Source organism: Lontra canadensis, unplaced genomic scaffold, assembly GCF_010015895.1.
Source record: "Lontra canadensis isolate GAN:19392208 unplaced genomic scaffold, GSC_riverotter_1.0 scaffold108, whole genome shotgun sequence".
Taxonomy (NCBI): Eukaryota; Metazoa; Chordata; class Mammalia; order Carnivora; family Mustelidae; genus Lontra; species Lontra canadensis.
In genome coordinates this window covers 25,626-45,648 of record NW_022631102.1, presented here as the reverse complement: position 1 = coordinate 45,648, position 20,023 = coordinate 25,626, and the positions used below count along the sequence as shown (strand labels likewise).

At 67.6% G+C, this 20,023-nt stretch overlaps 3 protein-coding genes across 3 annotated transcripts in view; all 3 read left to right on the top strand.

Annotated features, from left to right (window-relative positions):
• CRIP2 (cysteine rich protein 2) overlaps window positions 1-3,199 on the top strand; it is a 5,005-nt gene extending 1,806 nt beyond the window's left edge. Inside the window, exons 2-8 of the mRNA XM_032839650.1 lie at window positions 1,172-1,266; window positions 1,375-1,432; window positions 1,748-1,888; window positions 1,973-2,041; window positions 2,128-2,222; window positions 2,446-2,503; window positions 2,583-3,199. Of these exons, the coding sequence (XP_032695541.1) occupies window positions 1,172-1,266; window positions 1,375-1,432; window positions 1,748-1,888; window positions 1,973-2,041; window positions 2,128-2,222; window positions 2,446-2,503; window positions 2,583-2,650 (584 nt within the window). The 3' untranslated portion in view covers window positions 2,651-3,199. The remainder of the gene's footprint in view (window positions 1-1,171; window positions 1,267-1,374; window positions 1,433-1,747; window positions 1,889-1,972; window positions 2,042-2,127; window positions 2,223-2,445; window positions 2,504-2,582) is intronic.
• A 6,252-nt stretch (window positions 3,200-9,451) lies between these two features.
• On the top strand, window positions 9,452-11,048 carry LOC116856276 (cysteine-rich protein 1). The gene is made up of 5 exons (XM_032839654.1): window positions 9,452-9,576; window positions 10,446-10,540; window positions 10,614-10,671; window positions 10,776-10,822; window positions 10,921-11,048. The coding sequence occupies exons 1-4, from the start codon at window positions 9,537-9,539 to the stop codon at window positions 10,814-10,816; spliced, it is 234 nt and encodes a 77-aa protein (XP_032695545.1). The 5' UTR covers window positions 9,452-9,536; the 3' UTR covers window positions 10,817-10,822; window positions 10,921-11,048.
• Window positions 11,049-12,986: 1,938 nt separating this feature from the next.
• TEDC1 (tubulin epsilon and delta complex 1) lies at window positions 12,987-20,023 on the top strand. The gene is made up of 8 exons (XM_032839645.1): window positions 12,987-13,127; window positions 13,215-13,293; window positions 13,689-13,891; window positions 14,402-14,557; window positions 15,750-15,848; window positions 18,092-18,178; window positions 18,563-18,730; window positions 19,675-20,023. The coding sequence occupies exons 1-8, from the start codon at window positions 12,987-12,989 to the stop codon at window positions 19,996-19,998; spliced, it is 1,257 nt and encodes a 418-aa protein (XP_032695536.1). The 3' UTR covers window positions 19,999-20,023.

The window sequence follows — 20,023 nt, the reverse complement described above, 5'->3', positions numbered from 1 at the left end:
CCGCCGCATGGCAGGGCAGCACAACTCTGGCGGCCCTGAGCTGCAGCTGCCATGGCCGCCGCTGGCCAGCAGGAGCCCTGGGAGGGAGTGTGCGGCTGCCAGAGGACCCATGCCTGCTGTGGACACAGGACGGGGGCTGACCAGCCTGTCTCTGCATCCTTGCGTAGGTCCACAGGGATCTAAGCCTGTGCTGCCTCTGGGAAGAGGATGTGGGCTAGGGGGTCCCGGACGCTGGCCCTGGCCTCGCTGGGCCCAGCAGGTTCTGCCAGGGCCGTGGGGAGCTGGGGCCACCAGCAGCAGCACCCATGGGCCTCTGGGGCTGGGGAGTGAGCTAGCCAGACCCTCGCTGCCCGCTCTGCCCAGGCCCTTGGGGAAGCCTGGCTTGCAGCCTCTCTGTGCGGGGACCAGAAGATGTCTGCTGGTCCTTGGCCACCTCTTGCGGCTCTGCCAGCGTGCCCAGCCTGCCTGACCACCTCCTCCCTGACGCTTCTGCTCAGAACCTTCCCTGCGGAATTCCGGCTTGGCTCTGGCCTTTCTTCCTGCCCTCTCCTCCACCGCCCTTTTCCTGCCTGCTCTCCTGGGGAGGCCCCCACACTTCCGTCCATCAGGAGGTGGCCCAGTGGGCAGGGGAGGGCTGGGGGGTTGGGGGGTGGCGACTGGGCCCCTAGCAGCTGTCCTCTGACCCTGAGTGTCTGCGCAGCAGCTGGAGGCCACCGGGTGGGGGTTCCCAGGCCTTATCCTGAGGAAACCAAATATAGACAGGTAGGCATTCTGTCTCATGCCGTGAGGGGGACGGCACTGGCCTCCCCACAGGGGGTCTGGAGGCTCAGCCCCTCCCCCCATTCCCTTCAGCCGACGGCTCAGCCAACTCCTTCAGGGCCCAATTAGGAGGCTCAGGAGTCTGTGGGAGGCCTAGGTGTGTGAGTGCGGAGCAGGTGTCTGCGGGAGGGCCTGCTGGGATGCCAAGAGGCCTAACAGGTGCTCTAGCAGGGACCCCGTTCCGAGAGTGAGCCTTGGGGTGGGAGGGTGACCAAGGCCCAGCAGGAGAGCAGGGGCCCTGAGGGGCAGACGGCATGCAGTGGGGTCTGGCGGTTCCTGGGTGGGGCGAATGGAGGGGTGAGGAGGCTGCCACGGGAGGGCTATGGGCCCTGACTTCCCCTCGTGCCCCCAGCTGAGAAGGTGAGCTCTCTGGGCAAGGACTGGCACAAGTTCTGTCTCAAGTGTGAGCGCTGCAGCAAGACGCTGACCCCTGGGGGCCATGCCGAGGTGAGCCACCTCCCCGGGGCTGGGGGGCGGAGGGGGCGTGGGCAGGGCCGGAGGCAGCTCGGCTCTCCACACCTTGGGCCAGGCCTCACTCTGTGCCCCTCTGCCCAGCATGACGGGAAGCCGTTCTGTCACAAACCCTGCTATGCCACGCTCTTTGGACCCAAAGGTGAGCTTGAGTCCCCCTCCGCGGCCTGTGGACTGTTCCAGCACTGGGAGGGGTGGCCAGCCCACACCCTGGACCCCCACAGCCCCCTGGCCCCTTCTCCCCCTGCCCACTCTGGTGGGCAGTCCCTTCCACCTTGAACTTCCGGCCTCCTCCACGCCCTTCCCAGAAATCTGCCCGGCCTGGCTGGCACCCTATGGGTGGGAGGGGGTCCTCACCCTATCAAGTGGGCCGTGGAGGGCCCTTTTCTGAGAAGCTGGGTGTACTGTGAGGGCTGGGGTGGGTGAGGCCACCCCCCACAGCAGCGGGTCCCACCAGGTGTGAACATCGGGGGCGCCGGCTCCTACATCTACGAGAAGCCTCCTGCCGAGGGACCTCAGGTCACAGGCCCCGTCCAGGTGCCCGTGGCCCGGGCTGAGGAGCGCAAGGCCGGCGGCCCGCCCAAGGGGCCCAGCAGAGGTGCGCCGGGCTCGCTGCGGGTGGAGGGAGGGGGTCCTGGCGGCCCCGCCCCGACGGCTGGCGTGACGCGCGGTTTCCCCCCAGCCTCCAGCGTCACCACCTTCACGGGGGAGCCCAACGTGTGTCCCGGCTGCAACAAGAGGGTCTACTTTGGTGAGTGACTCCGCCCAGCGGCTGCCCGGAGGGCGGGGGGGGCGCCCGGGAGGGTCCCCAGCTTCACCATCTCCCCTTCTTCCCAGCCGAGAAGGTGACCTCTCTGGGCAAGGACTGGCACCGCCCGTGCCTGCGCTGTGGGCGCTGTGGGAAGACGCTGACTCCGGGCGGGCACGCGGAGGTGAGGGCGGCGGCGGCGGGCGGCTGCCTTGGGGCGGGGGTGGGGGGGTGGTGCGCGCCCGCCGGACCCGCCGGTGGGTGCTGCCCCCTGGTGGCCGGACGGAGGTGCGCGGAGGCCCCGCCCTCTCCGCCGGGCGGGGGGACTCCGGGGTGTGGGAGGCTGTCATGGGGCAGGGGTGTTGGGGGAGGGCTAGAGTGCGCGCTCACTCCTCGCTCTGCCCCAGCACGACGGCCAGCCCTACTGCCACAAGCCCTGCTACGGGATTCTCTTCGGACCCAAGGGTGAGTGTGGCCCCGAGGGCTGGGGTCTGGGTGCTCTGCTCCCCGCGGCTTGGCGCCACTCAGCTGCCTCTCTCTGCAGGAGTGAACACCGGGGCGGTGGGCAGCTACATCTACGACAGAGATCCAGAGGGCAAAGTCCAACCCTAGAGCCGCAGCCCCTCTGGGGGTCGTGTGCCCATCCGCCTCCTGAGCGTCCTCCGCAACCAGCTGCCCCGTGCTGCCCGGCCTGTCCTGCCTTGCAAGTCTGGGGCCTGAGTGTCATGGGGGAGGAGACCCGCTGCGCTGTCCGCAGACGAGGCCTGCCTGCCCATCCCCATTTCTCCCGCTGTGTCTGCCTTTGTACCCACCCCCACCCATGCCCTTTATGCTCTTTTATGTCCTCATGGACCCACATGTCCCCGTGTGTCTCTCGTATGTGTGCCTCTGTGGCCCCGGGTGGGTCTCTCTGAGGCAGCCATCCCACTCTCCCCCTCCTGCTGCCCCAGGCCCGCCCCCCCGGTGTTATTTCCGCTTCCCTTGCCGGTGATGGCCACAGCCACGCTCTTCACGGTGACCTTCGGGCAGACCTAGGGCGTCCCTGCCAGGAGCCCTCCGCTTGCCTCCCACACGGCCTTGCAAGCGCTTGTCTGACACCCTCACACGGCTCCCACTTACCTGCTGAGCCCGGCTGTCAATAAAAGATTTGAGGATGGGGGCTGAGCTTGGTCTCTGGTTGGGAGATGGGTGTGAATCTGGGACAGCAAGCCCTTGTGCCAACCCCAGATGCTCTGGACACCTGTGGACTGGCCTCTGCTGGGGGCAGGTCCTGTCCCCAAGGTGGGGAGGGGTCATTCTCAGGAAACAGCTCATGGCCTGGCACTGGGGGGTGGGGAGGGCAGGGCGTAGGTGGCCAAAGAGGGGTCCACTGCGGGAGTGCAGAGCGCTGGGGAGGGGTAGGAATGAGCTTGGATGGGGAGAGGTGCAGTCCGATGGGCCTGGTCTCCTTGCTTCAGCACTGGTTGGGGCTGGGGGACAGAACGCCGATGGTCTGAGGCTCCAGTCCGCCTGTCCAGGTGCCCCGCCCCCCCCCCCCCCCCCCGGCCCCGGCCAGCGTCCCTGTGTCTGGCTCTGCCCTTTGTAGCAGGACCCCTGGCACCTGCTGGGAGCTCCTCCTCATGGTGTTCCCTTGACCGGCCAATCCTGGACAGCCCACCAGAGGGCGCGCCTTGCCCTCCCTGCGCTGGGGCAGAGCTCGGGCGGCCCGCCTCCGCCCTTCCTGCCCCTGTACCCTGCTCCCCAGGACCAGCTCCCTGGGCCCAGCCCCTGGCACAGGCCCCTCCCTGGCCCACCCTCCAGTCCACTGGCTCAGACAGCTGAGCTGGATGCTGCGGCCATTGTCCTGCGAGCAGCCATCCGTGTCCCTGGGGGTGCATCGGCAGGCCCCCATGTCCAGCAGTGCCTGGCCGCCTTCCTCCCAGGCAGTCCAGTCCAGCTGTGCCCAGTGTGGGCAGCGGTGTCTCCTCCCACCTGGCCAGCCTGGGGGTGCAGCCAGCATGCGCGGGGCAGGTGGCCTGCAGTAGGGGGGACACTGCAGCAGGTACCCCAGGGACAGCCAGCGCCCGCCACCCGCAGAGGGGAGGCTCAGGCAGGCCCCGGCGCTCCGCGCAAGCTCCGTGGGAGGCCCCCGCCTCCCGTCCGGGGCCTGACTCCCCGTGGGACGGACGTTTCTGACCACGGGCTGCCCACCCTGGCTGCCGTGTTGGATGGGAAATGCCTGCCCCTTGCGGCGCGGGGAGCTGTTAAGGCCACAGCTCGGGCTCTCCCTCGGGAGCCTCCAGTGGAAACTATGTGGGGAGCGGACGTGGTGGCAGCGTGCCCTTTCCCGGAGCCCGAGCGGCCGCGGCCTCGCAGCGCATGAAAGCCTGCTCGGCCGCGCAGGGGTGAGAGGCGGGGACCGCCCGGGGACACAGTGCGCCCCGGCCCCGGGCGCTGGCGGGGGAAGGCGCGTCCCATTTCCTGCGGGCGGAGGATGACGCGCGCCTTGTTTGTTGCCAGCGGTTGTCATGGAAACCGGGGCGGTGCCGCCACCCTCGGTCAGGCGCGCGGCGCTAGCCGGGTCGGTGGGGGCGGCCCGCGCTCCGGGAAGCCTCCACAAGCTGGGTGCCTCCTCCGACGCCCGCAGCCCCGGACGCTCCCGCAAGAGACGGGGTAGGCGGGAATGGGCCCGTGTGCTCCCGGGCGCCGCGCTGGCCCCTGTCCCTCGTCTGGCCTCCACCCCTGCCCCTCAATTTCGTGCCAGCCAGTGGGGCGGCCCTGAAATGCCATCTAACTGCCTCCTTCCCGGTCCAGAACTCCAGGGCTGCGCGTGGCTTCCAGGCCTGCCTTCACCCACCTGCTCCCCAACTGAAGGCCGCCCCCTCCCAGGTCCAGGCTTCTAAAGCTCAAAAGCCCGGCCCTGCCAAGGTCCTGTGCCTTCCAGCTCCGACCTGGGCCAGGGTGGCCCAGGCTGGTGTCCCCAGTGTGCTGTGGGACCAGCCCTCCCTGCCCTTCCCTCTGCCCCAACTTCCCCAAAGTCCAGATCCTGGATTCCCACGTCCTGGACCTCCAGCCTGGCTCCTTGCGGGGGGGAACCCAACATCACCTCTCGGCGCCCATGCCCCAGATGGAGGCTCTCTGAAGACCCTACCCAGATTCAGGCCAGCCTCCCTGAATTTCTTTAGGACTGGTGGGACTCCTTCCTGTCCCTGGTCTAAGCTCCAGCTCACTGGCCACTGGCTGTGGTCCCAGGGGCTGTCAGGGCTAGGCCAGGTGCAGACTGGCAGGGGACAGGGGCAGCCAGGTGTAGGCAGCCCAAGGCTTGGCTGGGTTCCCGGAGTGCGGGGAGGGGGCTCGGGGCGCATGAAAAGGCTCAGCTGCTGGGCTGGTGAGGCTAGAATTTGAGGCGGTCCTGCATGGGCTTTGGCCCCAGGACAGATTCTTGGAACAAGGCTCAGCCTTCAGGGGGAGGAGGGGGCCCCGATCTGGCCGGACTGTGGACCCCAGGCAGGGCTGCCGGAAGGAGCTCAAGGTTGTATCTGCATGCCAGTCCTGCTTCCAAGAGGGGAGGAGAGGAGCTGCCCTCTCTCCTGTCCTGGATGAGGCCAGGGTGGACAGGAGCAGAGTCCTTCTGGGAAAGTGCAGCGTCCGAGGGGCCAAGGAGAGGCCGTCGAGGGCCCAGCGGTCCCACTCTGGGGCAGAACCTCGGAGCAGACGGGGGTCCCGGGGGACAAGCTGCTGAAAATAGGCCCTGGGAATGTCTGAGTGTCCATGACTCAGCTGAGCCTGGGGAAAGGGCAGGGGTGGACCCTGGAGAGGGAGGCGAGCAGTTGCCCTGGGGCGTTTGGCCATTCAGCCTTAGGAGGGAACAACCTGATGCTTGTCCACTTCCTTGCCTGTGCACATTGAGGAAGGGGCCTGGAGCCTGAGGCACTGCGTGGGGGCTTTGAGAACAGTGCGGGGAGGCCAGAGCGTGAATCACACAGCATGGAGGGAGGGAGGGCAGGGAGGGCTGTCCAGCTCCAGCAGCAGAACTCTGCCAGTGCGGGTGGGTGGCCGGCCCCACGGGTGGATTCCTCAGGGGTCACTGGGGTCCAGCCCTGCCTTCGCCGGCTCTCAGGTGCCTGGACCCTGAGTACTGCTGGGGAGCTGCCTCTGGCCCTCTCCGCAATTGTCCTGCAGGGCAGGCCCCTCCCGGTTCCCACATGGGTCCCCAGCCAGGCCTGGGCGGTGCACGGTCAGGCAAGGGCATGGGGATGTGGGAGGGAAGGATGAGCAGATGGAGGTGGCCTCGGACAGTGCCCCTGAGCCCCACTGCGGCCTCCCCCAGCTCTCAGGGTCCTGGGGTACCCTCGTGCTGTCCCAGTGCCAGGTGGGGCGTTCTGAGCAGAAAGACAGCCTGGGGCAAGCAGCTGAGCTGCTCCGTGCCTTGGTCCTGGCCACTTAGTTCCTTGGGCCCCAGCCACAGCCCTTGTGCACTAGGGGGTAAGGTGTAGGGAGGCTACACCTCACTGTGTCCTCCATTTGTTCAGGTAACAAAGGCCAACTGTGCCCCCAGAAGAGGGGCGAGGGGTGGAAGTCTGGGCCGGGCAAGTCTGGGTCTTCTTGGTCAGCTTGACCCCCTGGGCCGGCTCAGTGCTGCTCCCCTGGTGCCTCGGGAGCCAGGTGATGGGAGTAGGAGGCCTTGCAGGTGGCGAGGCCCAGGTCTCTAGGGAGGCTGTCCAGGCCCCGATGGGTACCCAGCCAAGCCTGAGCCGGGGGTGCACCTGGACATACAGTCTGGGGCGCTGATGGGGGCCCCGCTGCCTGAGGGAGGCAAGTCGAGTGGGGTGCTCAGGGGAGCTGGAGGAGCGTGCCAGTCTGCCGCCGGAGGTTTGGGAGGGTGCCAGGGAGTGTGTGTGTGTGTGTGTGTGTGTGTAAAACTGTGCTGTGTACCAACCAGCAGGCCAGTCACATGGCCCTTGGCCCCCTTTGGCATCCTCCCTTCACTCTGCAGCCCCGTGACCATGGCAACAAAGAATCACAGCAAGGAAAGCTCGCAGGAAACTCGTCACCCCAGTCTTCAAAGGGGGGCTCCCCCATGGTGGGCGGGGCTGGAGTGACAGTGAGGGGGGCATCCCTGGGGTGAGGTGGCTGGAGGAGAGGCCAAGGCTGGCTCACAGCCCCACCTGCCTGGAGCCTGAAGGTGGGCTGGAGGTGTGGGCTGGGCGGGGAGACAGGGGACCCAGACCAATGCACTCAGACACCGCTGAGTCCGCGGGCACCAGGACACACGTGGGCGCAGCCAGGCACCCCCTGTGGGGCCCAGCATCCTGCCCTGGAGCTCAGGCCTCTGCCCTGCAGGGCGGCCTTCTCAGGAAGATACAAGGGGGTACGTGCGACGTGTGTGCAACGTGTGTGTGGCCGGAGGCCCGGGATCCACTGGGACAGAACTCCACCCCCGCATCACCAGTGGTCTTGGCCCTTGGGCCCTTGTCCTCCTGCTGCCGCCCCTGCCTCTCTGGCCTGTCCACACTGCTGTCCCCTGCTGTGTGTCCCTGTCTGCCCCGCCTTCCAGGCTTCTGCTCTTCCCCCGGTCTGGAGCCAGGCCAGAGAAGTCAGGACCCACCCCCCTGCCCCCCCCCCCCAGTCACCGGCCAAGAAGACACCGAGGGACGGGTGGGCGTGCTGGGGGAGGTTGGGCTCATGGCCTTACCTCTAGACCCCATCCTGCGGTGTGCCAGCGCCAGGCAGAGGGGGCGGTGGGCCCAGAGGCGAGTGCTGAGGCTTCAAGGCTGGAGCAGGACAGTGTCCGCGAGTGGGAGTCTGGGGATCCCCCTGTGTGTGGTGTGCAGCCAAGCTCCTGAGGGCGATGGACAAGCGGCCACTCAGAGTTTCGTGGATGTGTTGCGAGCCTTGCAGACCCCAAAGCTTGCTGTGCCGAGTCCAGCTGGGGGCAGAACTGTGGCCTCAGAAAGGAGGTCACGGGGAGCAGGGGTGGCTGGAGGGAAGCGTGAGGAGCAGGACATAAGAGCATGGGGTCCAGTGTGCCGTCCTCCCAGGGGGTAGGCTCTTAGATCCCCAGAGCGGCCACACTCACCCCAAGCCAGGCCTCCCTGGGGGATGGAGGATGGGTCACCCATGGCTTCCCTCCTCTCTCCCAGTGCCAGGTAAGGGGACTATGGGGGGTAGGTGGGCTTTAGGGAGGATGAGGTTGGGGTCACTGGGTGCTGTCAGGGCTGAGTGCCTTTTTGGGGAGGCCGGGGGCCCCTGGGACCTCTTGAAGGATGGTCTCCAGCCCCTTCCATGAAGATGGGGCCTGGAGAGGCACAGGGACGGTGTTGTTTTGAGAGATGGGTGTGTCAGGGGGAGATGAGGACGCTGGCAGCTGAAGGGAGGGGCCGCGGACAAAGGGGAGGAGGGCAGGAGGAGCACCGAGGCTGGCCTGGACTGAGGGAACATGGAGTAGGGGCAGGGGAGCCAAGAAACTGGGTGCAGTGCCACTGAGTGGAAAGGTGAAGGGTCACAGAGGGGGGGGACGGGCCCTCCCCAGCAGAGAGAGAGGGAGGTGGAGAGGCCAACGGGTCACCAGGAAGGAGAACACCAGGAGGGAGAGGACGGTTAGGCGAAGCAACGCCCTACAAGCCGGGATTTCCAAGTGGGGGCAAGGAGGCCGGGACTCCACCCAGGCCTGGGCTAGAAGGAGGATGGGAGACCCCGCCCGGCGCCTGGGCCCCTCCACTCCGGGCGTGGGTGGAGCCCGATGGTCTCCTCCTGGCACCCGCCCCCACTTGCCCTGGGCGGCGGACGGAACCACTCCCGCCGGGCCCACTCGGGCCCCTCCCGCGGAGATAAGGAGCCCTCCCTAGATGAGATGCCCTGGACGTGGCCGCCTCCACCTTCCCTGGCAAAGCCCCGCGCCCCCGCACGGATCCCTGTTATCGCGGAGGGAGGGGACGCCCCGTGTCGGAGTCCCCTCTTCCAAATTCCCGGGGCTGCTGTCCCGTGGTCTTCTCGGGCAGCGGCGGGGGTGAGGGGCCCGGAAGAGGCCGGGATGTCCCGTGGGGGTGGGGAACAGGGGAGCGGCGGGCCTCCTGGCTCCGCGTGTGCTTAAAGCCGGAGGGGAGTTTTGGGGGACTGCCCTGCTGAGACGTCCTCGGTAATCTCCAGCCCTCTGTCTGGGACGGGGTCGGGTGCAAGTGTGCGAGGAGAAGTCCGCCCGCGCTGGTTTCCGGGCGGACGGATGCACGGGTCCCGCGCTCTCCCCGGACAACCCTCCCCCCCCACCCCTCCCCGCCGGCGGTCGGCTGGGCCCGGGCGCTGCGGGAGGCGGGGGTGGACCAGACGACCTTTCTTAGCGGGTTGGCCTGGAACCCAGGTCCTTGGGTCCACAGCCAGGACTCAGGGGGCGGGGCTCGAAGGGCGGGTCTCAAGGGGGCGGGGTCTTGGGGTCCCTGAAAGGCGCGCACCCGGCGGACCCACCCAGTCCCGGTCTCCTGTCTGCTCCCGCTCAGTGGTCTGCGCCGGACCCCCAGCCGCCATGCCTAAGTGCCCCAAGTGCGACAAGGAGGTGTACTTTGGTGAGCCTTCCCCGCCTACCCCAGCTCAGCCCCGGCCGGGAGCGCGCGCCCTGCGCCGCCCCCACGAGGAAGCGCGGCCCAGGGGCGACCCGGCCGGGCCCCTCCGGAGGGCCGGGCGCGCCGGGGGACCGGGGGCCGCGTGCCGAGAGCCGACACTTCAGCCCTGCCGGCTACCGCCTGGGTGTGCGGGTCAGGACCCCGGCGTCGGATGGCCCTGTCTCTGCTGATTCCGGGTCTCCGCCCCGCTCTCTTCCTGTCGGTCCCGCTGGGTCTCCCCTTGTCTGGGTCCCTCTTTCTTCAGGTGTCCCCGTCGCTGGGTATCCCCCGCTCTCCCGTCCCCCGTCGGCGCGCCCCGGGCGGGGACCGCGCGGCCAAGGGAGAAGCGCTGCGTTCTTGCCGCCCCTCCCATCGCTAAGCAGAAACGGACGCGGAAACCGGCGCCCGGGGCGTGATCCCGGGCGCGCTCGGAACCGGGTGCCGCCTCCCTGTCCCGCGCCCCGGGGCCCACCCAGGGGAGGAAGTGGGAAGTGTCTCTCCCGCCTCCGCCCCCAGAGAAGGGAGCCCTGCAGGCCCCACCCGTACGGCGCCGCGGGTCACCCATGCCCCCGCCCCCGGCGCTCCGGGTCTCCTCCGGCAGTACCACCCCGCGCCCCCTCCCGTTTGTTTGGCCGGATTGGCCCAGGGGACTGGAGGTGCCCCCCCCCCACCCATGCGGCACAGGGCTGAGACCCAGGGTGGGCCACCAGGCGCCCCGGGTGAGACCAAGGGTGGAGGGAACCGGAGAAGGCTGCTGTGAATAGGTGGATGTGCCCTGTGACCCCAGAGCAGGGTCTTATGCTGGGTGGGGGGCACCGTCTGTGCCTCTGCAGCTGAGCGGGTGACCTCTCTGGGGAAGGACTGGCATCGGCCTTGCTTGAAGTGTGAGAAATGCGGGAAGACGCTGACGTCAGGGGGCCACGCTGAGGTAGGTGGGGCCTGGAGGGCTGCAGGGGCGCGGGGTGAGGGCGGACAGCCTCTCATGGCCCTTCTCCCTGCAGCATGAAGGCAAGCCTTACTGCAACCACCCCTGCTACGCCTCCATGTTCGGGCCTAAAGGTATGCCTCCCCCGCCCTCACCCAGACCCCCGCCCACCCCTAGCCTGCCCTGAAGGTATGGTTCCCCGGGCCACCCCTCACCTGCCTCCTCTTTTTTCCTGCAGGTTTTGGGCGGGGTGGAGCTGAGAGTCACACTTTCAAGTAAACCCAGGTACCAGCCCAGACCATCAGGCCTTCGGGATGGTCCCCTCATTCCTGAGGGAGGTCTGACTGCTCTCTGTGTCTGCATTCACCTCTCTCTCTGCGCAGGTCATGGGAACACTGTCCCCGGCTGCCCACCGGGCCACTGCCCCTCCAGGCTGATTGCAGGCCTCATCCGCAGGCACCCGGGGCCCCCTGTCAACTCTCATGCCCTCAATAAAGTTGAACACTCAGAAGCCTTGCCTGTGTGTGCAGAGGAGGGGGAGAGGCTTTGGCGGGGGCATGGTGGTGGGGAGCTGCCGCTGGCCGCTGTGATGCCAGGGGCACTGGCTCTTCCTACCGCACCTGGCCTTGTGGCTCACCGCCCTGTGGGGTGCTGTGCTGGGGGCCTCCCAGACTGAAGCTTCCTCTACAAGACAAGTGGCTGGCCACCCAGGAAGGGCCCACGGTGGCTCCACTCTCTAGCTCCCAGCCCAGTAAATGCTGCAGCCTCCAGAGGCTGTGGGATAGGCCGAAGGGAGGCTCTACAGGTCAGCGGGATCGTAAGGCCTAGGAGCTGATGGGTGGTGGCCACAGGGTGAACCAGCTGTGCTCACCCTGGTTCCGTTTTTGAGAAGCTCTGGGGGAGTTGTGGTGAGGCGTCCTTGCCTGCTCTCTCCACTTCCTGCCCCACCCTTGTCCCCATTACCACCCGAAGGCCAGCCATGTTCCTGCAGGGGCGTGAACTTAGACACCCCTCGTCTCCCGCCCCCCCACCCCATACCGAGTGGCCAGCCACTAAATGGAGAATTTGAGGACTGTCTGGGCAGTGGATAGTTGGGGGCTTTCTGGAAACTCCCATGTCAATTCTAGCAGTACCTGCAGACTGAGCCACACGCAGAGCCCTCCCCATTGCCTCCTGGCCACTCGGACTCCAGCCCCGGCAGAGGGCCACCCCTCCCAGGCCTCGGCCTTCTCCAGGGTTTTGCAGGCCTGAGCTGGACAGTCTGGTGTGTGTGGGGGTTCCTCAAGGGCCACATGTAGGGTGGGGGAAGGTTACTGGGTGGCTTGCAGAACTCCGGGAGGTGGGAGCCACGGTTCGTTTGGAAGACCGGGGTGGGAGGAAACAGACGGTGCCAAGGTGAGGCGCTGGTTTCCCAGTGGACCCTGGGAGGGTGGGGGCTGGGGCCGTCGCGCCAGAGCGCGGAGTCGGGGTGCGCAGGAAAAGCTGCACCAAGTGCTGGGAGGGGCAGCGCCGAACGAGGCCGCAGAGGCTCCGGACTCCGCCGCGTTCTGGGGCCTGGGGGGGGAGCTCGCAGCCGGGATGCGTGCGGCGCGGATCGCCGGCGGCTAGAGCAGGTGGGTCAGGACTGTGGTCTTTACTTTGGCGTCGGCAGAGCGGCCTGCGGGGACCAGGCTGGGCCGAGCGGAAGGGGGGTTGGAGGCGGGGACCGGGGACTCCTGGGTAGGAGCCGGCGGTGTCGGAGCGGGGGGCGGGCGACGGTGAGGACCGCGGTGGGGGCCGGGACCCGCCCCGACGCGCTTCCTTGCAGGCGTGGCCACGGCCGGCGCGCGGAGGGACGCGTGGGCCGCCGGCTCGGGCCGCTCCGCCGCCTCGCAGAGGTAGGATTTACCCGCCGCACGTTCAGAACCGGACCGCGCGGGCCGCCGGCTCTAGCCGGGGGCGCAGGGCTCTGCAGGCGGGGGCGCTGCCGTTCGGGGCAGACGCGCGCCGCCTCCCTGCCCGCGCCGGGGCGTCCGTGCGCGCTGCCGGACTCTGGGGCCGCGGCCTCCGGGGACCCTCCAGACCGCGGTGCGGGGCAGGGCTTGGGTGCGGAGGCGCCGCCCGCACCCCGCGGGAGCCCCTGGCGCGCCGGCCGGGCCGGGGTTCGCGGAGGCCGAGGGGCTCCGGCGCGCTCAACCGCGGACGCACGCAGGGCTGCTCCCCGGCCTCTGGCGCGAGGCTGGGCGGGGCGCTGGGGGGCGGGGCCTGAGCGAGGCGGGTCCGCGCGATTGGGCCCCAGGGCGGAGCTGTCGACGTCAATTGGCCCGTGCCGCCCAGGAACGGCCTCCGCACTGGACAGGACAGACGTCACTCAAAGGCCCCGGTGCCGTTCATTGGGCCGGCGCTGGAGGCGGCCGGGCGACGGCCCAGCGCAGCGGTCGCCGCGCGCAATCCGAGGGAAGCCGGATGCATGGGGCGGCGGCGGCGCCGGGGGTGCCGGGGGTACGCGGTCGGGGCCCTGCCCGAGGCCATCGCCGCGCTGAGTCAGACGCTGCCCGCCGGGCCCAGCCCCGAAATCTTCCGCCGCGCCAAGTTCGACCGTCCGGAGGCGGTGAGGCCCGGACGCCGGGGGACGGGGGTCCGGGCGGACGCAGGGAGGCGGCCGGTCCCGCTGAACGCCGCTTTTTGGTCTTCCCAGGCCCCGGCGCTCTGGCAGCTGCTCTTCCGCGTGCTCTCGCCGCCGGCGGCCGCCGGCGCCCGGGCCTCCCCTGCCCTCGGTAAGCTCCGCCTTCCCCGTGAGGCCCGCCCACTCACCGCGGGTCCACCTGCTCGCGCAAGCCCCGCCCCAGTTAGCCACGCCCCCACAGTAAGCCACGCCCCCGCGGGCTGGCTCTATCCACTCACAGACCCTGTGCCTGGGCCCGCCTCCTGTAAAGCCCCCGCCCGGTTAGCCCCGCCTCCCTGGTAAGAACCCGCCCCTACGGGCCCTGACCCCGCCCCCTCCACCTGCTCGGGCAAAGCCCCGCCCGCCTCATGAGCCCCGCCCCCATTAGCCCAGATACCGTCACCCTGTGAGTACGGATTGTTCACTCCAAACATGGCCTCTCTTCTTGGGGGTCGTGCCGGGTCTCCCCGTGGGCGGCCCCCTGAGCAGGCGGTCCTCCATCCCTAGGGGCCCAAGTCCGCCTGGTGAAGTCGGCGCTGTGCTCCCAGGGCTACCCCAGGCGGGTGCTGGCACAGCTCCCTGAGGACGGCTCCCAGGGCAGCCGTGAGCTTCTGCTGGCGCTGGCCTGGCTGCTGGCCCGCGGGCCCCTGCTGGAACACCTGCTGGCCCAGACTCGCGTGTGGCTGGGTGATGAGATACCCCTGTGCCAGGTGTGTCTGCCTGGAGGGGGCATGGGACTGGGGGCTGGCAGGCTGCCTGGGTGCGGCCTGGGCCAGCCCTCAGGTCCGCCCTGGGAGGGTCCACATTTCCCCTCCCTGCTCCCGCCTCCTTCCCTGGCCCTCCTTCTGGGCAGGGTGGCATGTGTGCTCATAGGGTGTGATCCCCAAGTCTCCTCTTTTTTTTTTTTTTTTTTTAGATTTTTTTAATTATTTATTTGACAGGCAGAGATCACAAGGGGAGAGGCAGGCAGAGAGAGAGGGGAAGCAGCTCCCTGCTGAGCAGAGAGCCCGATGTGGGGCTCGATCCCAGGACCCTGGGATCATGACCTGAGCCGAAGGCAGAGTCTTTAACCCACTGAGCCACCCAGGCACCCCTCCAAGTCTCCTCTTGGCAGCCCTGGGGGCCCATGGCTCTCTCTCCAGGAGCCTCTTTTTTCCTGTCTCCCTTGGGGTCTCCACAGGGAATATGGGAGCAGGGTGTGACCCTTGTGCCCTCTTCAGTATGAAGCCCTGGCCAATCCTGGCCCACCTGCACCCTGCCAAGAAGCAGATGGCCCTGTGGACATACGCCACTTGCAGTGGCTGATGGGAAAGCTGCGGTTCCGGTGGCGAGACCTGATCACCAGTCAGCAGGAGCTGTGTGCCCTTCTGGGCAAGGTATTGTCCCCTGAGGACTGTCTACCCAGGGGCACTTACTCTCTGGCTGCCTCTCTCTGCCGGAGGCCTGTCCATCCAGTCTGGAGCCTGGCCTTGGGCTGCATGGGGCCCAGGCCTGGCTGGGAGCTGACCCGTTGGGCACTGCCCTGCAGTGGCCCAGAACCTGAGCCCAGGGCTTCAGGTGTTCCAGGAGGGGTCCTAGGGCAGGTGGAGTTGGGCATCCCTGGGGCAGTGAGTCAGTGGAGCGGGGAGCCTGTGGGGTTGGCCTTCCTGGTTCCAGAAGTCATCAGAGCCCTCAGGCTCTGTCTCTGAGAAGAAATGGGTTCTGGGCCCTGGGGGATCCGCTCCTGCCTGGGCCTGTTTCTGGAACCAAGGTACCCCTTCCTTCTCCCACATCCTGGGTGTAGGCTGATGGGCAGTAGGCAGCTTCTTTAGGGTTCCTGAGGGCAGGTAAGGCACAGCTTTGGGGGCACAGGTCCCTCTTACAGGTGTAGTGCAAAGTCCAGGTTGAGAGGTGGCTGGGCAGGGAGGCTCGGACTCCCACCAGCATAGGGCTTCTCCATGCTGGGCCCCCCACTCTGTACCTCTGCACCCCGGACCTGTGCACCCCACACCCGTGCACCTCTGCACCCCTGCAGAAGACCTTTTGCTCCTTCAGTCCTTCTTGGAACCTGTGTCTCTCTTTCTTGGCTCAAGCTTCACTTGCTTGTCCTGGCTGGGACATGGCTACCCGTTAACCTCCATGATGCCTTCTGGTCTCACCTTGCCGGGAAGCCTTCCCTGCCCCCCAGACCCAAACAATCACTCTGTGTCCCCACCACTGGCTGCACCGGACCACCTAGCTTGTCCAGAGGCTGTTTCTTCCACCACATGGACCTGGCAGTTGATGACCTTAGGGAGAAGCAGGGGTGCCCCATTCCGTCCCCGCCAGACTCCTGGGAACCGTGTGGGAGGGGGACACTATAGGCGGGACCGCCCAGTGCCCCTCGCCCTGCAGGGACCTCCTGGAGGGCCTTGGGCCAGTGCCCCAGCAGTGCTGACTACTGTCCTAAGCCTGACCCTTGCCTGCCCTGGAGCACCTTGGCGAGGTGTGGCCCATTTCCTTGCCTGTAAGGGAGGCTCCAAAAACCTCCCTCGGCACTTGGAGAAGCGCCCCTTTCTGCTCACCTGGGGTTTGCACTGCCTGTTTCAGATGCACTCCTATACCCGTGGCTGCCACAGTGACCGCAGCCTTGGCCACCTGTCTGTTGCTGAGATCCAGCTGCTCAGGGACCCAGAGGGCGGCCAGCAGGTGAGGGCTGGTGTGTGTTGGTACCATAGGAGTGCAAAGAAGTGAGGTGGTGGGGGTTGAGGTGGGGAGGGACCTGAGAAGGAGGACCCAGCTGCCCAGCTTTGAGCCTGGGTGATTGCCCAACTCACCATCTTGCTGGTGTGGGGGACAGGAATGTCCTCAAGGCCTTCCCCAGCTCCCTAGACCGTCCAGTGGTGCAGGAATCTAGACCAGCTGCTGTGTGTACATGTGGCTGGGCATGGTTAGGGCCCCAGGGGCACAGGTGTCTAGGCTGGGCTGGCAGCTGGGTTGGTGGGGGGGCTCTGGAATTAAGGAAGACTGCTCAAGGGTTCAAGCTCATGGGGTAGGTGCCTGGAGTGCGTGCAGGGGTCATCTGGCAATTGAGGTGGTGGGAGGAGGGGTGGTCTAGCATGCCCCACACTTTGCTGAGTTTCTTTTCAGGAGACCGCATTTTGTCTTGGTTGTCTTCTTCCCTTGGGCTGCATGTCTAGGCTGTCCTGGGACAGGCCCAGGGCTGGCTGTCACTTGAGGGCTGGGCTCTGGCACTTGGCACTGTCCAGCCTGGGGGACACTTGGCCAGGCAGGAGGGCGGACGCTCAGGGCTGGAGTGGCCCCTCTTTCCAGGTCCCGCAGATCCTAGCTCTGGAGTCATGTGCTCCTTTTTGTGGGGCTGGGGTAGCCACCTGGGGTGTCTGCCAGGCCTGTGTCCCCGGCCAATCCCTGGCTGGCCCTGCTCAGGCAGGGCTGCACTGGTCCCTGAAGGTGCAGAGACAGTGTCTCGGCGACCCGAGGAGCCCTTGGCTATGTCCTCTTCTATGGGTGACTCGGCAAGGCCCAGGCTTCCTGCCCTTGGGCCCCCCGCCCCCAGGCTGGAGCAGAACAGAAGCTGCACCAGCCCCAGCCAGGTGTTGCCTGGGGCTCCGGCCTCTATGGTGTGGGGGCCTGTGGGGCTCCCCCTTGCTTCTGAGGCTGGGCTGTGTTGGTGCTGCAGGACTGCAGACGGCACGAGGTGGATGGGGGTCACGGTTGGCTTCCTTCCAAGGTTTCTGGAGGGGGAGCTGGCAGAAGCCTGGGCCAGTGTACCCAAAGGGCCTGCACTCTTGGGACGGGTCCCAGAAGCTTCCCGAGTGATCTACGGTTGCTGCGCGAGGCCAGGCGTGCTGTGGACTAGCTGGGCAGTGAGCGTGCTTGCTTCCTGGCTGGGGCTGCAGCCTTATGTCCCGGTGCCTGGCCCCAGGGCAGCAGGATGGAGCAGGGGGGTGGGGGGTGTCTCAGGATGCTCTAGCACTGGGCCTGAAAGTCAGAGGGCAGAAGGGACTTGTAGCCTCTTCCTGTTGTGCTGCCCCCCTTTCCTGAAGCTGGGGAGGGGGGGAGCATGTGGGGACCTGAACTGTGCACACGCTCGCGTGTGGCCTGCACCCTCCCCGTGTCTCCGTGCTCCGAGGCGGTGCTCCCTTAGACCCACGGGTGGTTCTCTCTGTCGGTGAGCCTCCGAGCCACACGTGCCTGTTGTGCAGGGTGTGGTGGTTTGGCAGAGCTCTTAGCTGTCCCTCTGTCTTGGCCCCAGAACATGCTGCTGGGTTCCCAGGAAGCCCAGCATCTCTGTCTTCTAGAAGGAGCAGTGCTTGTGGCCAGTGCTGGCTGCTGCGTTCACAGAGGAGTCGTAGCAGGAAGGAGCCTGTGGCTTCCTGGTGGGGGTGGCGGGTGGGGGGTGGGGTGGGGGAGATGGGGGGCACTGGGTGGGGCTGGGGGAGGCCTGCACTGGACCTCCGCGGGGCTGAGCGGGCCCTCTGGTGGTGGGACTGGCAGGAGCTGGAATACGTGGCCATCCCGGGACCCGCGTGTCTGGGTGGGGTCTGCACGTTTGGGGCTGAGCCAGGTGGGTTGGGGGGTTCCCCCAGGCAGGGTTCTCTTCCCGAGAGCCTGGCAGCCTCCCCATCCTGGGCCTTCCTGCTCTGCCCGCGTCTCGGGTGCAGCCCCCAGTTAGTGGGGGGCGTGGGGCAGAGGTCCTGAGTCGAAGGTCCTTGTTGTCCGCGCCTGGCCCTGTGGGGCCCACCTTTGGGGCCGGTGTGGGGCCCACAGGTGTGGTCGGCCTGGCGCTCCCTGGCAGTGGGGCCGCCCTGCAGGGCACGTGGCTGATGGGAGCGACTGGCTTGGGGTGGGACCGGCGGGCCTGACGGCTGTGTGGCCGGCGCTGCGGCCCAGTGGGGTTGTGTGGCCACGGTTTGTGGTTTGCTTTGCAGCTGCTTCAGAGGCTGGAGAGCGAGAACACGCGCCTGGAGGCTGCCCTGCGGTGGCAACGTCAGGAGCTGGTCTTCTGGCAGTGGATGGTACGCCCGGCCCCCTCCCTCCCCTGAGCCGTGACCCCAGCAGCCGGGGTGGGGCGGTCAGCTGTGTTCTTCCCGGAAGGAGGAGACGGGAGGCCACGTACACACGCAGCCACGCAGCTCGTGTTAGGACCCGGCTTGCCCGAGTCGGAGGCCTTCCAAGATGTCTGTCTGTCCCATCACCTGCCCTTAGGGGGCCTTCCACAAGTCTAGCCTTCGTGCCTCCCTGGCCTCGCGGCCCGTGGGCATGATGGGTGGCTGTCCGGGGTTGGGGTGCGGGGAGGCCGCTGCTCCCAGGCCTCTGCACCTTCTGTCCCCACTGGCTGTGGGCTGTGCTAACGAGGCTTGGGCTCGCTGCCTGCCTCTTACTTGGGTCTCTCTCTGCAGGACACGGTCCTGGGCAGCTGCCCCCCGGGAGCCTCACCGGCCGCGGTTCTGCCCAGGGACCCTGCGTCGGGGCCTGGCGAGTTGGAGCTGGTGGCCCGGGAGCTACAGGGCCTGCATGGGGAGTTGCAGGGGGCTGCAGAGCCCCGGCGGGCAGCCTGGGAGGCCAAGGTGGGGGCCTAGGGCAGACACGGGGCACAGTGACACAGCCCTCGTGGAACTCCTGCGGTTGAAGGCTGGGAGGCAGGGCAGACTGCAGCAGCCCTGGAGGGTGGTGGCCGGAGGAGTCCCGCTGTCCCAGCCCCCAGCCGCAGCCCCGTCCGCGTGCGGCAGTGCTCTCCATGAGCGGGACCAGCCACAGTCCCTTCGTGGTTCCTGAAGCGTCTCGGTGGAACTCGTGGGCACAGTTTCCCCCAAAAGCCTGTAGAGCCGCGTGAGGAGCAGCCCGCAGCCCTTTGCCCTCTGCTGTGGTGGCCGCTGGAACGTGGCTGGTGCTCACACACGCGTCTCACAAGCTGTCTGCCACCGTGCGAGGCTTTGGACTAGAGCCCACTGAGGGCTGCACCTTGGGGACACAGCCTCTTCTCAGTCCCCCACCCCACAGAGCCTCTGGGATGGGCCCACCTGGAGGGTCAGAAGTAGCCTCCACAGCCGGTGTCCCCTTGGGCCAGCCCGCTGCATGCTCCCCATCCTGGGAGCACTGGGCCCGGGGAGGCCGATTCAGCAGAGGACAGTGGGTGTGGGAGGTTGACACTGACCCTGGCGTGGTGGGTCGGGCTGTGGGTAGGTGGGTCAGGGGTCTGTGCTCGGCTTTGAATGGGCCGAGGGGGACTTGGTGATCTGTGGAGTGGGTCGGGCCTGCAGCTGCCGGCCCTGTCCCCGGGGCCCCTCCATGGGCTCAGGGCTCAGGTGCTCCTTGAGGGAGACGTAAGGGCTGGAGGGGCCTGCACTGTGGTCGGCTCCCTTCCCAGGAGGAGTCAGATCTGGGCTGTCAGCCCTTCTCAGGGCGCGGCTGGGGTTGGTGCTGGGGCCGAGGGGGCTCACAGCCTGTGACCTGGGCAGGGTGTGGCTGCCCCCGCCTCAGGACTTCCCCCTTCCCCCCTCCCCCTGTGCAGGCTGGAGGCTGGGGGCCGGAGTGGAGCACTGCGCAGCGGGCCATACAGGAGGCTGTGGGGCGGGACCTGGCAGCTCTGCAGCGGGCCTGGGAGCAAGGTGGGGCCCCGGCGCTGCCCCACAGGCCCTGCAGGCTGGTGAAGAGGGATGCCAGAGCCGTGGAGGGCCCAGGCCTTTGGGCTGCCGAGCTGACTGGGGCGCTGAGGATCCGGGAGAGCCGCCTGGAGGCTGTGCTGGGCCGGCTACAGACACGGTGTCGGCAGGAGCTGGCCAGGCTGGCGGGAGCCGAGCCCGGCCTCATCTGGATCCTGCCGTCTGGTCGCTGAGGGCCCGAGGGTGTGTCCTGCGGAG